General features: G+C 39.4%; 1 protein-coding gene across 31 annotated transcripts in view; it reads left to right on the top strand.

Annotated features, from left to right (window-relative positions):
• NRXN3 (neurexin 3) overlaps window positions 1-16,944 on the top strand; it is a 1,600,055-nt gene extending 1,583,111 nt beyond the window's left edge. For 14 of the 31 annotated variants that reach the window (XM_046009334.1, XM_046009328.1, XM_046009332.1 and 11 more), the window contains one exon: window positions 14,174-16,944. In XM_046009334.1, the coding sequence (XP_045865290.1) occupies window positions 14,174-14,475 (302 nt within the window). In that variant the 3' untranslated portion in view covers window positions 14,476-16,944. Of the gene's footprint in view, window positions 1-5,270; window positions 5,938-13,549 lie in introns of those variants that run through there. The other 17 variants (XM_046009311.1, XM_046009309.1, XM_046009303.1 and 14 more) reach the window with 3 other exon arrangements.
• The last annotated feature ends 1,124 nt before the right edge of the window (window positions 16,945-18,068 follow it).

Below are 18,068 nucleotides of genomic sequence, written 5' to 3'. Positions count from 1 at the left end.
TGCTAGAGGACAAGAACTCACCTCCAGGTCTGTCCACCTGCCGCTAAATAAATAGGTTCTTATGGAAATGATTCTAAATAAGAGCTCTTCAGAGTACAGCTCGAACCCACATGAAGGGTGAAATAAAGTAATTATGAAGTTATATACAGAAATAATAAAAATTCACTGTTAAAAGATGAACTAAGCAAGCTTTAGAAACTTACTAGCCTTATTGGAGGCGTAGGGACAGGGCTTCAGAAGAAGTTGTAATAAGAGGTATTTGGGTTAGGGTTTTGGATTGAGGCTCTTTGTTTGATGATAAAGCAGACTCCAGGGATCAGACTTGGAAAAGCACTGACCTCAGCTGTCTGGGACTCAGCCTCCTCTGTTGAATATGAAACCCTAATTTTGCAGCGGATGCTATGGCATTGGCTTTGAAAACAATAGTAACATCTAGAAAGCCCTTTAGAATTTATAAACACTTTCACATTTGAATTCTCATTAGTCCTCTAAACATATCCTGTGAGTGGGTTAATTAGCAGACATCATAATCTCCATTATTACAGGCGAGGACACTGACTTAGGGAGGTTAACAGACTTGTTCAGTTTCTTAAGAGGCTAGTATAGGGGGCACTACATCCAACCCTGGACCTTAGGTCTCCTGATCCTAAAATCTTTATCCTATATACTCTATCCCATATTCTAGGCACAACGCAAGCCATGGTGGTGATGCATGATTTTAATGCCTTTATGGACGTTCTAGCCTAGTTGGCGGGGCGGGGGGGTTAGGGGGTGGGAGGGTAAAAATTGCAATTAAACATATTAACCGATTTGCTCATTCATTAGTTCAGTCCAGAAATGTTTGGTTACTAATATTCTAGTTGGTAGGCAAATAAAGATTCCATGTGTGCACTAAAGTCCTTAGAGTCAAGTTGAGGCTAAGAAGAAAGCAAATGGAGTGCAACGGAGTGTCGGGAGTCAGCAAGAATCTCTGCAGGGCACAGCAGGTTCACAAACAAAAATGGAGAGGGTGGGAGAGAATTAAGGCTCAAGTAGAGGATTATGTGAATGTAGGGAAAGAAGTCATTAAGGTCCTTCCACAATAAATGTTTTATCTTACTAGTTTTAAAATGTAATGCTATCCACTATAATGTTGTAATGTTATATCCGCTCTCATCCACTTAAGTATAAAAAGTTACTCTAAACTGGGCAAGCAGATCATTAATCCAGAAACCCAGTTCTGAATATTGGACTTGATGGTGTCCTGGACTCTCTTGTCCATCTTGGAAGCTTAATTTATCTCTATCCCTATCTCTTAATTTTTCTGTCTCTCCCTATCTACTCTAATGATGTGTAGAAACTGAGTTTGGGAATTGACAGTACATGAACTTTTTACTTGGGGCATTTTTGTTCACCATTAAAAAAAAATGTTAAACTTTTTATTTAGAAACCAATACCGTATTTCAGTGAAGCAGGTTTCTTCACGCCTTCTCTGAGCATTCCTTAGGTCTGAGGAAGAGCTTGTGAGAAGTCAAGAGTATATGCAGGGATCATTTTGTAACATAGATGACAGCCTTTCCCATATTCCTGGATTCTGTATCCATTTTAGAGCCTCCATTTTTATTCTGGGCCAAACCGTGATTCAGAACTGAGCCATTGATTATCCTGGAAGAATCCCTCCCTTCTTCCCACGGACACATAGAATAGCAATCAGTGAAATGTTTTTGTATCTGCCATAGGAGGGACAGAGAGGAGATCTACTCCATAGATTTAACACAAAAACCTTGAAAATCCTCAGTAGGTATTGGTTCTCCAGACTTTTCTCTTACCCACCCTACCTGGAATGGTTTAACTCTTTTCCTGGAATTTCAACGACTCCCATGAAGGTTGCCGCCTCTTCCTGTCTCTCTCCACTATTTTCCCTAGAAATTTAAAATGTTTGCGGTTATGCAAAGTAGTTCATTCAGGTGTTCTTCTTGGGCCTCACCTGTACACACAGAAAACAATGTCCTTTCGCAAGTAGGATCCACTCTCCCAAAGAGGCAGGTCTGTGGCTTGAGTTACATCAGTGTGTCTTTGGAGGGTGTCAAGCACAACTCCAAGCAGTTAAGAAACTTGTCTTTGAAACAAGCACACTCCTCAAGATGAATTCTGACCAGTGGAATTCCATCTTACTGCATTTGATGGTTTTAAAAGTCTTACCTTACATTTAGACAGGGTTATTTGGACACAGTGGGATTAAAAAAAAAAGTTGCATCAAAATATGCTATTTCAGGTCAAATTATTGTATTATTTATTCTCAATGGCAGGCATAATTGTAAATCGTTCTACACATCCAGCAAGTAGAGACATAGGTAACAGAACTGTGTAGTTACTGATGATAAAACCTAACACAGCTGATGAAAGAAGAAAATAAAGCTGGGACATGATTTAGAACTACTAGAATACTACTTTGTATCTTACATTAGAGATCAGACAAACTTGTGTAAGTAACTATGGCTGACATATTATAAAAGTATCTATGCACTATAGTTTGTGTTGGCTTCAGTGAAACTATGGCTTCCATGGGTTTAAAAAAATACTGATTTTATTTGCAAAGTGACAACCATAAATTTTGCTATGTTTGATTGTTTCAACCAGTGATTTCTGGAATGTAAGTGATGTGTCATACTTGCGTGAATTTTAAAACAGGCTATTTTGAAATAGGTAAATTACTCAGTAAAAAACTAGGACACCCAAATTGATGGGTCTCCTCAAAATACCCTCTTAACACCTCTTATTATCCAGGACTATGTATATATTGGAAGTATCTTATTCTTTAAATCTCATACTTAGGCCAGTTATGTTTCCTACTTTAAAAAATTACCTATGGGGGAAAAAAATAGCCCATTTGAGTATTATCAAAACTTTGTTCTGCAGAAATCATTTGATGTCTTATGGGGCCATTTGAGTATTTTAGGGTCTTCTCATACCATAAAATTCAATGTTAAAAGTATAATTATTAAAAAAAAAAAAAAACCAGTGGCAACAAGGGTTTTTCTTTTCCTATATGAATGGGATTTTTTCCCCTCCTTCTAAAACCTCCCAGCTGCCCTTTGTGAAGTTCCTACAATAATGATTAACATTATTAAACCAGAGACTAAAAATCTTGGTACGGATGGACCCATGGGGGACACGTTACTATAATTATTTTAAGATAAAATAATAAAAGGGGCGTCCCAGAGGGGGCCAACGTCTGACTCATCCTCACAATTCATTCCTTTTTGTCAAAGTCACCCAGAAAAGTTCTTAGGAGTGACTAGGATTGTGTCAGAACCAGGTGCTCTCAAGTGTCTTACCTTTGTGGTTTGCCTGCCTGGGTTTCCGAGTCCTTGGTTGGACATTAATGTTCCCACAGGGATATAATATTGAATATAACTCTCGAGATTTCTTCCAGTAGAGGCTGAGGCCATTTCTAAACACACACACACACACACACACACACACACACACACACACACACTCACTCCCCCTTTTCCCCTAGCCACTCACTCTCCTCCTCTCCCTCTCTCTTTTCCATTTTTCTCTATATAGATTGGATGGAACATTTGTTTCCCACATGATCTCTAGAAGACTGGTATAGTTCCCCCCAGTGGACTTGGAGTACACCATGCTCATTTCCTGACTATCCTGTACTTTACAGATATTGACACTGTGCCACTGTGTTTAGAGTGGAGAGGGGGTTTGCCCCTGTTACTAATAGAGATCTCTATTGATCTATCTGCTATTTGATTTATCAGGCTCATTCTGTGAACACCTTATTGTCACTTATGGTACCCTGTCAATTCGGCAAAACCCCAGAAAACTCATAGGCAACAATGCAGTTATAACCGCTCTATGACTTACAAAATATGCCAAGTCTATGGATGAATATGGGATAAGTTTTTTAGAGCAGAACCACAAACTCATATGTATTTTTACCTCAGTTCCTGCCACTACAGGCTTTACTTCAGCCCGCAACATACATACACGTGTGCACCTCCTTTCCTTGTTGTAATTGGCAGAACGCCATACGATGCCCTTTGCCGCTACTGGAAAGGCATGAGACTAAGTCCCGTACCTTCCTCCCACCCCCAAATCAATTTTGTCTTGCCGACCTCTCCCCAACCCTAGCTTGCTGTTCTGTTTTTCTACTTTCCCTAAATGCAACTTACTTTAAGCATGTATTAATTTGATTACCATTCCTACAGTTAAAGAACAGATTACCCATTTGTCAGTCTTAGCCACTTTCTTCTCTTTCAAATGTCTACTTATGACGTACATCCAGACTGCACGCCCTTTTTATTTTTTTTAAAGAAGCAATACCAAAAAAAAAATTAAGAAAGTGCAAAATTTCTTTTTAAAAAAATGCAAAATTTGGTTTTAATTTTGGCTATCACCAAAAGGGGAATCAATAAGCCAGAAAAGAAAAAAAAAAAAGTGTCCCCTAATTGCTCTGTCTGTGCCTCCTCAGCGTGTGCATCTGGTTGTTCATCTCTGAAAGTGTGTGTGATACTTTTTTCTTTAAAAAATTTTTTTTGTTCTTTTCTCCCCTTTTGTTTGGGAATTAAGTGCTTTTTGTATTATATCTATCTATATATATATATCAATATGTTCCTCTGAATTGCTAGATCTTTAACTTTAGATTTGGTTTTATCCAAAATTATGAGAAAAAAGTTATGAATTGTTTTCTGCAATTTTTCCCCACTCCCTCTTTAAATGTGGAACAACTTCAGTGGCAGAATCTCCACATCCACATCTTTCGAATTAGCGCCTTCTTTCTGGGAATCCCATGCACCAGGGGTGGCAGGGGGAAGATGGATGATGTCATTCAGATCGCACCCTTGTTCTCTAGGGAAGTGATTAGAAACCCAGCAAGTGGGCTCCGCTATACAGGCTTGCCTTTCCATCACCTCTGCAAGTCTCTAACCCCCTTCCCTAACTGACTCTAGATGGGGCTGTGTGGCTGCTGGTGAAGTTGTTCAACTTGAATGCATAAATCTAGTCTCCTTGTTTTTGCTTTTAATCTTTTGATCATTATTATTAGTATTATTTTATGTATTTTGGCTACTTTGAGTAGGAAAGAAGTGTAACTGTTTTTATTATTTGAAACTCTAATTTAATGACACTGTAATGATTTTTGGAGTAATTGCATGTTGAAGAAGTTGCAGCTTAGGGTGTGTGAGATTGTGTTAGAGTTCTGTTCTTTATTTCTGTAGATGGGCATGTGTAGGCTCATTTGTTTTTGTATATTGCCCATCCCTTCCTTACAGCCAGAAGCTCTAATGCAGCTAGATCACTCCGTGCCGCCCTTACATGGACATGGCGACTCACTTACACATTCACCCCCATCATCATCATCTCTTGTGTAGTACACTCATAAGTACGACCCTCCCCTCTCGGCATCTTCCATACCCCCCTTTCTTCAGCATTGTTCAAATTTATGTGCTGTCATCCATCCCCTTAAGGAAATCTAAAACTTGTCAAAAAGACAAAAATATTTAAAAATTAAATATCTATCTGAGAACCTCTATCAGTGCAGAAGTTCACTCAAAACCCTTCAGATTCATAGATTTTTTTTTGAAAGGCAAATTATTAAAAAGTGAACAGGTTTTTTTTATTCATTTTTTTAAATCCTCGCAATCGGAATTATTTCAAATTCAGAATCAGTGCCCTCCCGAGCCCCTCAAAGTAAAACTTTGTTGAAGTGCAGATTTTTTTTTTCTTTTCATGTTATGTGGTGTGGATGTATGTGTTGTTGCCTCCCTGTATCATCCTCTGTTGTAAATTATTAGATTTGAAAAATTAGACATTTTGCTCAAAAGTTTTTTAAGAAGTGACAACAAAAAAGCAAGTTACAAGAATGTGGCAATTCTATTTGTCCAAGAGCATTCTTACACAACTTTCTTTTGTAAATTTTTCTTTCATGCCAAAAAACATGCGGGCAATTTGTTGATGTAAGTTGACTATAAATTAATACGGTATGCTTTTTTCACTTAAGTTATCTTATGGAAATGGTTTCTTTCTTTGTTTTCCAAAAACAGCCTCTATTTTTTATTTGCTTTTACTTCCCCCCCCCCCCCCCCCGTCATTATACTGTGAATGCCTGGTCAATGTTATTTGCTCTCCTTTCCTCTAGCTTACTTTGGCCCTGATGTTGGTTTTATTTTCTACTATATGATTTGAACAGTACTAAATATTTTATTTCATTTGTGTCCCTCTGCTTAATTTTCACTGTTATGTTCTGTGCTGAATTGCTTCTAACGATCAATGTGAACTCTACTTTTGGTAGAAGGGGGTGGGTGAGTTGCTCTTACCATCCAAAGGAAGCCTTGCCTTTTGCCTGAACCAACTTTATAGCCTTGAAAGTAACGGTAGGCTTTACAGTGGGATAGTAAACTGCTAACAGCTTATGGGAGGTCTGAACCCCCTACAAGAAAGTGAGTTAACTCCAAGTATTATCAGTGGTAATACTCCCTCATTTAACTCTTCAGAAAACATTTAGGGAAATCAGTCCTTTATTGTGCTTTCCTTCAGCAAAGGGAAATTAAGATACTCTCAAGTGACTATGGTAGTTTGGTTATCCAGGATTATGCCACCACCAGCCCCACAGACTACGGAATCGATTTTATCAAGAATGAAGGCATGGAGAATCCCCTCTGTTTAGAGTGTTGTCCTCTGATGATGCCTTCCACTGTATAGGATTAAGTACTTGTGAAACACACATGTATACACAGAAGGTACACAATTCTCCCCCCCCCATCTCCCTACCTGCCTCTCTCTTTCCCTCCTGCTCTCTCTCCCTGCCTCTCCCTCCTTCCCTGCCTCCATTCCTACCACTCTCCCTCATTCCCTCTCTCCTTCATCCTCCCTCTCCCTTCCCCCCCTCTCCCTCCTTTTACCTCTCTGTCTCTCTCCTTCTGCCTCCCTGCCTCTCTCCCTCATCCTCCCTCTCCCACCCCCACCCTGCCTAGCTCCCAATCTCTCTGCCTTTTTCCTTCCTCCTCCTCCTCCCACCCTCCCTCCCTTTGTCCCAATCTCTCTCTGCCTCCCTTCCCCTTTCCCCTTTTCATTAATAGTTGCTATTTCTCTCCTGGATTTAATCAGGTAAACTTTAAAAGGATTCTTCCAAGAAGAAACATGATGATTATCACATCTCAAGTTTTATTTAGGAAACCTTTCAGGTCGGTAGGTACTGCCATTTTGTGTGACCTTAGCGGTGAGAATATCCTGAACCTTAAAGGTATTTGGGTTAATGTTGCCTTATGCACTTGGGGAACACAGGATCAGTAAGAAGTGCTATACAATTTTTAAATAAAGAGATTACTTGTTTCACTTTAATTTCAGGTATTGTGTTATCAGACTATTATAGAAATAGACTACACAGTGGTTAACAGATACATTTCCAACCCAGCAGCTTTCGTGAACGGGCTCTCTCTCAGTTCATATGACTTTTATATTGTTTGATGTGCTGGATGATATTTTGGGTTTATAACCAAGAACTTCCTAAATGGGATGTTATTTTGTTTAATAGAATTTATTGTTGTTGTGGAAGCTATCCATAGGTCAACTTAATAAAAGGGTAATCATTTTTTTTTAAACACAGGCTCTTAGAATTCTTATAAATCAGTCTTCCAAGTCTGCATTTAAAATAGCCTCACTGAAAAGAAATTAAAAAAAATTAAAATTAAAAAAAATAAAAGAGCCTTAATAATGTAGAACCTATATTATTATACTCGTACCCTAGCATGAGGCTACTATGTTAAAATAAAATAAAAAAAAAAGTCAGAAGGATGCAATCAATGGTTTCAGTATCTACAGGTCCAAATGTTAGTAGAAATAATACTGGTAATAGGATTTTGGAGTAACAATGGGTTCTGTGCTAAATACTTAATATGCATCAAAATTAACATTAACATGCATTATTATTATTATTATTATTATTCACACTGGCGGTTTGAGATAGACTAAGTTGTCATTTCCATTCTTCAGAGAGTTTAAGAACTCTCTCCAAATTCATAGCTAGTAAGCGACGGAGCTGGGATGCCGGCCTGAGTATGAGGGACTCCAGTGACAAATCTCTCACTCAATAGGTCAATGAAAAACTCCACTTGACGTTCCTTATTTTACAACACAGAATGATATCCAGGGGCTTCTCATCTCACCCGGGCATATGTTGAAAAATAGAATCCATAGCCTTTCAGAATCAAATCCATCTCAGACAAACTGGGGGTGGGGGGAGTCCTACTTAGAGATTCTCATCTTATTAAAAAGCCCCTTTGAGACCCTTGAGTATCTCTGGAGTCTGCTCCCCGGGTCTTTGCCATGTTTGTCCACGGCTATTTTTTCTGAAGGTGGACAGGGACTGCAAGCATTAGGATTTTTTGGGGGGCTGTATATACATGCTGCTTTGGCACCAAATAATGAGGCAAATATCATTCACCAACTAATTTAGCAGGGGGAAGCATGATTTTTCGGTATTAGGTGAATTTCTCAGCAGAGAACTAGAAAAATGCAAATAAGAGGTGAAGTAAGGAACTTAAATAGACATAAAAGAAATTTGAGGAACTGGAGCATGGTGTCCTCTCTCAGTCTGGCTCTTTGGTGTCATTGGTTTGGTATTTTTGTGACTTCTTAGACTCAAATATCTCCAGAGAGGCAAAGGTTGGAGCCACATTGAAATTTCGTGCTGCTCCTGTTTTTTTTTTTTTTTTTTTTTTTTTTTTTCAGATGACCCACTGCATTCACCATCACCTACAACATTCTCACAGTTCAGAAGAGTTCTATTAAATTTTTAATGCACTGTCTTTTTCGATGGCAGAGAGCCCCTTTTGCTGGGTATCAGCCCTAGACACATGAATTATATATCTATAAATACACTCATAAAGCAAAAAAGCAGGGCAGTCTTCAGGGCTAAAATAGACCTTTTATATCCCTAGTGATCTCTCTAGTTTAAAGAAAAGCACAACCCTGTCAAAAAGGAGTATATGTTCCTGATTTAAAATGCTAACGTTAAGGAATAAAGATAGTTCTTATTCTAAGCCAAAGAAAAATTCGGGGGGTGGAATAGGAAATTGGGGTGTGGATGGACTGCAGTGTAAGGTTTCTGCCTGTAACCCCCATATGATTTTAGGCTTGTTGCTTCAGTGAATACTTTTATAAGCATAGACATCTGGTAGATCCCTGACTCCATAGTCTTTGGGCACTGAAAAAAAAGTATCATCCGCTGCTCCAGCATTTCTGAGGGAATCATTCTAGATTAAAACAAAGATACATGAAATCTTAAATAGCTCTCTATAACCCAAGTTATTTCTTGTAAGGATCTAATCATGGGAGAAATGTATCCTTCATCTCCTCATATCAAAGGATGTGTGCCCTTGGAACTCCCCAGGACACTATAATCATCCTAAATCTTAAAGATGGAATTTGATATTAAAATTGATTATACACACCAACTCACACACCTGTCCCAGGCACCTTGTGCATTTATACAGCTCTAGAATTTTCCGTCTCATTTTCACTGTAATTCCCCTTTGTAACAATTCCCATGGCCCAGTTGGCTTCCCTTAAACTGAAGACTTTCTTCAGTATCTTAAGATGCCAGCAAAGGGAGTAAATTATGAACGCTTTTCTCCCTTTTCACTGGTGAACCTACCACCAGAATTGGGGCTCACTTCCCTGGCAAGGGGCATCACTTTTTTTTTTCATCACTGCTGCCAGGATTATTAACAAAAATGGCAAAGAAAACTGAATCTTAGTAATTTAGACAGGTCCTTTTATTTAAACTCTGAAATAGCGGTGTGCCCATCATTTTAGTTTTAAAGTAAGGTCTTATCATGTCACTTAAGGGCTCACCAACCTTTTAGAAGCTTTTATGAACTGGTGAGCTTTGCGTCTCTCCATTATGAAAATGATGGTTTCTACTCATTTTCTTTTAATCCAAGAGAGGTTAAAAGGTGTTGAATTGGGAAGTGAATAGCAAAGGAAGAGGGGAGGGCGGCAATTCAACTGCATTGAACAGTTTGTGGATTTTGTAGACTTTTGACAACAAAGACACCGCAGAAGCTTTAGTTAGGATTGGAAGAAGAGGGGGGGAAAGGAGGCAAATTTAAGACAACAGTTGGGTGTCCCAGATGGTACACTAAAATTGCAAATGAATGCCACTGTGTAATTATGAAGGCAGTGATCTTAATCTCACTTGAGGGACACCAGCACCCTATTTAACGATTTGCCTTTATGTTTAAGTACCAGGCTTTTGACTTTTAGCAGAATGATATTCCTTGTCCTTTATCCCAGTTCCCTCTCTGCTTAATATACATGGAGCAGATTTTTATCATTGTCCTAAGGAACAGAGGACTCTCAGTATTTGTGTCAGAAAAGAACACACAAGCTAAACTTTTATTCTAGGTGAGATGGGTTTAAAAAAAAAAAAAAGTCCTGTCTTGTTCTCTGAAGGAAAGTGAAATCATCCCTGAGTAATCTCTAGGGAACCTTCAAACACATATCATAGGCATTCTCTTCTCATCGCCCTTCTTGTCCTTAAACACTGCCTTTTTCCATGGGTCACCTTAAATATTAACACTTGCCATACACCCTTTCCCCCCGCCCCCAGAAGAATAAGGTGAAAAGTAAACTCAGGGTTAGTTTTAGGACTGGCTTACCTTTAGGGAACTGTGCTCCAAATTCCATTTATAAAAATTAGCAAAAGTTTTATATTATTCATTAAATATGCTGCAAGATATATGAATTATATATATTCACAATGTAAAACAAAACAAAACAAAAGAAAAGAAAACAAAAAAACCTCACAGTAAAGCAAGTCTGAAGCTTTGACAAATCTGCGAAGATCATTTCACTCAATAGCTTGAAACTCTTGAGCACTAGAAGAAAGCAGCTCAGGTTAGCACATAGCCCCAAATACCATCTTGAAATTCTCAAGTTCTTCTGTTATTTCCCTACATATGGTAACATTACCAGGTAGGACAGAGATGACCGCTTGCCCTCCAAATGATACACATACATTATGTCCATTACTGCCACCCTCCCCGACTCCATTTCTCTCTGCATAATACAATGTTACTGGCTAATTTTGGAGTAAAGCATCTGATATGGGAACAAACGGCTCTTCTCAGGTGCTCTGAAGGTATGCAACAGCCTTCCTCCTGGGATACCCTTCTCTTAGCACAGCTGCAGTCGGGGCCGGTTAGACACAGCGGTTCCAACTGAGGCACAGGAAACGTTTTTAAAGATATAAAGTATTGGGGCACCTGGGTGTCTCAGTGGGTTAAAGCCTCTGCCTTCAACTCAGGTCCTGATCCCAGAGTCCTGGGATCGAGCCCCGCATCGGGCTCTCTGCTCAGCGGGGAGCCTGCTTCCTCCTCTCTCTCTCTCTGCCTGCCTCTCTGCCTACTTGTGATCTGTCTGTCAAATAAATAAAATCTTTGAAAAAATATATATAAAGTATTGGGGCACCTGGGTGGCTCAGTGAGTTAAGCCTCTGCCTTCGGCTCGGGTCATGGTCCCAGGGTTCTGGGTTCGAGCCCTGCGTCAGGCTCTCTGCTCAGCAGGGAGCCTGCTTCCCTTCTTCTTTCTCTGCCTGCCTTTCTGCCTACTTGTAATTTCTGTCAAATAACTAAATAAATAAACCTTAAAAAATATATATAAAGTATGGAAAGCCAAGCAGGAGAGTTCTCATTTGTGAGTCAGTCTTTATAGGAAGAACCTGAAAAGACCATGTAAGCTCAAAGGCTGGTCCACCTAGAATTTTACAGTTGTGAGACCCAAGTCTGACTTTGTCACCAATAAGGGGCACTTCAGCAAGAGCTGAACATCTATCTGATGTTCAAACAGCGACCATCCCATCAGGGCAGTTACTGTGGAGGGCAGAACACACAAGAGCATCACACCTGGCTGAGTGCTTAATGACCTAGCTCAGAAATCATATCCTGTTAGCAACTCACCTGTCTGATGGACTGGGACTGGGGAACATCATGCCATCCCTGCTAGAGGATTTTTCTTTAAAACAGCTGGAATATATTTTTGGAATAAATTCAATGAGGAAATAACTGTGACTTCCGGAGATTCTTTCTCTGTTTGAAAAATAACACTGTAAAGAGACCTCGATTATCTTGCTTACGTATATGAGTAATAAACATGGCCCTACAATTGAGTAACACCCACCACAGAATATTTGTGGTACCCATGATTCGCAACACACTCTGATTTACTGAACCACTTTGAACTTTCCTTCCTGACCTAGTCCACATGTTTATAAGTGCGATAACTCAGGTCTGTGGGTAAACCAATTTATTTTTCCCACTCTAGATAAAAATCGCTGATTTTAATTTTTTTAAGTTTCTATTTATTTATTTGAGAGAGAGACAGAACAAAGAAGGGCCGAGGAGAAGGGAGAGGGAAGCAGACTCCCTGCTGAGCTGAGCCGAGACAGAGCCCAAAAGGGATCTGAGGACCCTGAGATCATAACCCGAGCCAAAGCCAGACGCTTAACTGAGACACCCAGGTGCCCTGAGAATTGCCAATTTAAAAATTTTTTTTTCTTTTTTATAGAGAGAGAGAGAGAGATTACAAGTAGGCAGAGCAGCAGCCAGAGAGGGGAGGAAGCAGGCTCCCTGCCAAGCAGAGAGCCCGATACGGGGCTTGATCCCAGGACCCTGAGATCATGACCTGAGCTGAAGGCAGAGGCTCAACCCACTGAGCCACCGAGGCGCCCCAGAATTGCCAATTTTAAAACCGTCCTTTGCTATCTCTATGTTTCTGAATCTAAGTTTTCCACAAGGCATGGATATCTCGTCTGGGTATTTTTTAAAATAGTATCCAGCTCAGTGTATATCGCAGAGCGCATCAAAGCAATCCCTGAACATAATATGAGATCATTGCCAGGTGAGTTGTCATTCAATAGGGGAATTTTTGGAAAAGCGTAGTCCAAAAGGGTTTGTTAGATGAACATTTTAACCTCTCCTAGGTTCCCCTCCCTTCGCATACGGTAAATGAAGACTGAAATTGATAAATGTTAATAAACGTAGCTTAAACTACTAAAGACAATCTTTTTTGTTCACTGATCTTGATCTCTGTGACATGGAGAAATGCATCACGCTCATCCTCACGGGAGCAAATAAGTAGAAACCCAAGAAAATAATAAAGAAATGCTAGGGCTCCCGGGTGAACCACATGCATGAGCGCCCACACACCCACAATTCTGATAGCCAGTCAGTTGTCGCCAACAGTAACATGCAATGTCATTATCTCGTAAGCAGATCCTGGAAACAGCCTACTTGAACGCTAGCTAAATAATTACTTGAGAGTATCTTTAAAACCTAGGGATTTCATATTTTGGTGGCAAGAGGCATATAATGGGCTATCAGTCAGTTTAGAATGATCAGGCTACAACAAGAAAGGATCCAGGTGCAGACCCAGGTCATTCTGTCGTAATTTCTGATGCCTAACCTATGAAATACAGTCACTGAGAATGACGAGGAATTGTGTCTATCTACAAATATACTAATTGTGTTTTTCTTTTTCTTTTCAATCCCAGGAGGTGAATTAGTTGTCCCTCTTCTTGTAGAAGACCCTTTAGCTACCCCTCCTATTGCTACTCGTGCACCTTCCATTACACTCCCCCCTACCTTCCGCCCCCTCCTCACCATTATTGAGACCACCAAAGATTCCCTGTCCATGACCTCTGAGGCGGGGTTACCTTGCTTGTCGGACCAAGGCAGCGATGGTTGTGATGATGATGGCTTGGTGATATCTGGGTATGGCTCAGGGGAAACCTTTGACTCTAACCTGCCCCCTACTGATGATGAAGATTTTTACACCACCTTCTCCTTGGTAACAGATAAGAGTCTTTCCACTTCAATCTTCGAAGGTGGCTACAAAGCACATGCGCCCAAGTGGGAATCCAAGGACTTTAGACCTAACAAAGTCTCCGAAACTAGTAGGACTACTACCACATCTTTGTCCCCTGAGCTGATCCGCTTCACAGCTTCCTCCTCGTCTGGGATGGTGCCCAAATTGCCAGCTGGCAAAATGAATAACCGTGATCTCAAACCCCAGCCTGATATAGTCTTGCCTCCGTTGCCCACTGCCTATGAGCTAGACAGCACCAAACTGAAGAGCCCACTAATTACTTCCCCCATGTTCCGTAATGTGCCCACAGCAAACCCCACGGAGCCGGGAGTCAGACGGGTTCCGGGGGCCTCAGAGGTGATCCGGGAGTCGAGCAGTACAACAGGGATGGTCGTCGGCATTGTGGCTGCTGCTGCCCTCTGCATCTTGATCCTCCTGTATGCCATGTACAAGTACAGGAACAGGGACGAAGGGTCCTATCAAGTGGACGAGACGCGGAACTACATCAGCAACTCGGCCCAGAGCAACGGCACGCTCATCAAGGAGAAGCAGCAGAGCTCGAAGAGCGGCCACAAGAAGCAGAAAAACAAGGACAAGGAGTATTACGTGTAAAAATGACAGCGCTCACAATCACGTGAATTTATGACACAGAATTATTTCTATATACATCTATAACTACTTGGAAAATGAATTTCACAGATGTCTGAACTGTGATTACTATGAGATGGGGTGTACCATGACTACGGTGGGGAAAACCATTTTTAAAAGGACGCACACAAAGATGTACCTACCTATAAAATTCAGCCATGGCTGCTTTGATTCAGTCATCGCTCGGAGACAGAACATTCTCTCTGCCCTGCTGTATCATAAAGCACACATTCTGCGCTCTGGAGCAAGCCGATGGCTCCCCCACTTTCGCGGACTTGGAAGCTTCCTTCTCTTGAGGACTTTTCACCCAAGGTAGAAGACTTCATGGCTTACTTGTTCCATAACTCCAAGTGAGTCTGTAATGATGTTTGTGAAGCTTGACTGTAACGATGTTTTTCTTTTCATTTGGTTTAATTATGTAAAAAACAAAAACAAAAAAATGAAAAAAATTAAAAACGAAAACAAAAAAAACCCACCCTTATCTGGTTTTGGCCAGTGTACGTGTAACTTTTCAAGATCTGAGGGGAAAAAAAATGGCTTTTGGGTTTTTGTTTATTTTTTGAGAATGACTGGACATAAGAAGAAGAAAAAACAAAACAAAACAAACTCAGAAAATGAAAGTAAGAGAGACTATTGCCATATGAACTCAAAAGCTACCATGGTGTTCACTCTACATATCAGGTTGTGGTATTTCTAGAATCTGTTGTTTGTTTACTATATGATGCTTTGCTGAACACATAGCAAAATCACATGACGGATGATGGCATTGATTTGTAAAGCTGGTCCCTCAGGATCTAATTTCAGAATTCGCCACCCAATCCCTGACCAGATGGGTTTAGGGCTGGTTTTATCAGAGCTACTGGCTTTACTTAACAATATTGTTCCTGTTCATTAGCCCAGCCAAATCGTGGTAAAAGGAGAGAGCCCAACAAAACAGAGCCTTTCCCAGGGAAGGGGAAGAGGGGGTGGGCTGGATATGTGACTGACTGAAATGCATGCACATCATAAAAGACAAGACAATACTAAAAGTCTGTTAAAGAAGCAAAACAGACAGTAGGGGAGTTCAACGTGTGATGGATCCACAAAAGGTTACACAAGCCAAATGTGGTGACAGAGTGCAAAAGACATAGTTCTTCCCCCGCCCCCAACATGATGTTTTTCATAGTGGTTTAATTTTGTAGCCTGACACTTACAGATAACTCTGTCCTTCCATTCGCTCACGTCTCCCTTCACCCATCTTTTCTAAAAAACAAATAAATAAATAATGAATAAAGCTGCTGTGACACACACACAAAAAGGAATTTAATAGTATAATATATATATAAATAAATATATATACAGATATATTTATCATGGTATGTTTGATGGGATGACTGAAACAGGAAAACTGTTCAAGTCTTGAAGTGGAATGAGACTGTTGTTTTAAAAGAAAATAACAACAAAAAAGTAAACCTTAAAATGTGAAGAAAGTGTGAGTTTTAGTTTTGTCACAGTTAACTGTGTCAAAGAGAATAAACAATCTTCTCAGATTTTGTTTACATATTTTACTACATTTTTGCTGGTATAAATTCCTTAGCCACCTATGTACATAACTGCTTTAAGAACTGTCTGTTCTTTTCTATGGGTTTGTTTCGGTTCGTTTGGTTTATATTCCAGTTGTCTGTCTTTCTTTTTGAAAAGAGGAAACAATGTACAGAAAAACAAATTGGTTGTGTGGCCAAAACTAATCCCAAAAGCAAGAGACAAAGCAAGACAAACATGCACACAGAAATGAAGTATGTCTTCTGGAGGGTCGGATATATACAATTTCTTTTGTACAGATGAAAACCAATCAGCTGTTTAGATTTAGAAATCTACTCTTGCTGGTCTTTGTAAGTTGCATGAATACTTGATTTCGAGAAATATCTTAAAGACACGGGGCAAAAAGCGCAATCGAAATGATGGTAGCTTTGACAGATGTATATGGAAAGAGTTCCTCATTATCTGATATTTCAATGTGTTATGAGTTTTGGATTTTTTTGTTGTCATTAAAAAAGACAGGATTATAAAGAGATATCAAAGCACGACTTTAGATAACTTAAATGGCCCAACCTATATGAAGTTGATTATATCTTGATGTCTGTAAAAGATTGCTGTTTTTGGAGTCTTGAGGTCTTGTGAACTGATTTCCTGCTTTCTTAAATTTTTTTTTTTGAGTAAAAATACATTTGTTATATTCCTTTCAGTGTAAGTTTCTATTTGGACAATTTTATGGGAACATGTGCATTCTGTATGTGAGCTTCTATCATATTCCTGTTGTTTTATGAGCAGACTCTTAAGGAATTTATTTTATGATGTTGTGAAGTTACTGCTTTTTCTTTTTCCTTTCTCTTTGATTTCATATTTGCATTTTCGTTCAAGGATATGCTTAGCAATAAAATGTTCTTCCCCAAACCTTGTATGATGATGCATTTTTATTTTCTAAACATTTGGTAAGAGATCTCACACTAGAGCTAAACATGTCATATCTTATTAAAAGTAAGCTAGGACCATGTGAAATAAAATATTCTAACCAGTTACTAATTCCTTCTATACATTTATTAGAAGTGGCATATTTATGGACTACACAACTACTGTCTGTCAACTGAGGCATTATTATTTAGATTGCTATGATAGGGTAAGCTGGAGAACACTTCTGAACAGGTAAGATGACAGAACATTGTATTCTGGGAAGTATTATTGGATATTATATATTTTTTTAAATATCTGGTAACTTATAAGTATATGCTACAAGTCAACGAACTTCTAATGGTTTGGCAGAACCTTACTTATATAATGTCTTAAGCCCTGGAAAGCTTTAGATGTCCTCTCTCCAGGTTTCCTGGCACATTGATAATTTTTTTTTAAATTATTAAGTCCAAAGACAAAATATAAATGAATGCTTACATCTTTACAGCTTATTTCTAGATTTTTAGATTATAAAATTCTGCAAATATTCACTACAGCTGGCACCTTTCTCATATCTCAGATGTCCTTGACTTACCAGTTCCCTACACACACGCTTACTTTGCCAACTGGATAATCCGTCATGAGACTCCACGTTTTTCACCATGATCCTGACATGTCAGTTAACTGAATTAGTGTACTCTATCCATACATAAGTTACCAGTTTTCAAAGAGAAAAGCAAATTTAGTTAACCCTGTTCCTTCGGATTTCATTAGTGGAATGGTTATGCTCTTGACTCTCATGGGCCTGGGGGGACAAAAGGCTCAATGATGTCAAATTATGGAAAGTTCATTTTTCCTGCCTGTCTCAGATAATTTATGTAAACTAAAGCAACATTCATCAATCCCTTATTGTGCCAGGTACTGTGTTAAATGATTTGGATCTGCATAGTGTGTTTAGACCCTGAGTGGTAGATAGTTTTTTCCTTATCTTAAAGATAAACAAAGACACAAAGAGCTTAATGACAATTTGGCAAATTGTCATTGGCAAATTTGGCAAATACACTCCTAATTATGTTATAAGTCAGGTCTTGCTGAGATAGACATCAGAGGGGTTTTGTGGAATGGGGAGA

The sequence above is a fragment of the Meles meles genome, chromosome 6, assembly GCF_922984935.1.
Source record: "Meles meles chromosome 6, mMelMel3.1 paternal haplotype, whole genome shotgun sequence".
Taxonomy (NCBI): domain Eukaryota; kingdom Metazoa; phylum Chordata; class Mammalia; order Carnivora; family Mustelidae; genus Meles; species Meles meles.
The sequence above is the reverse complement of the archived record's forward strand: the minus strand, read 5'-3'. Positions and strand labels throughout refer to the sequence as shown.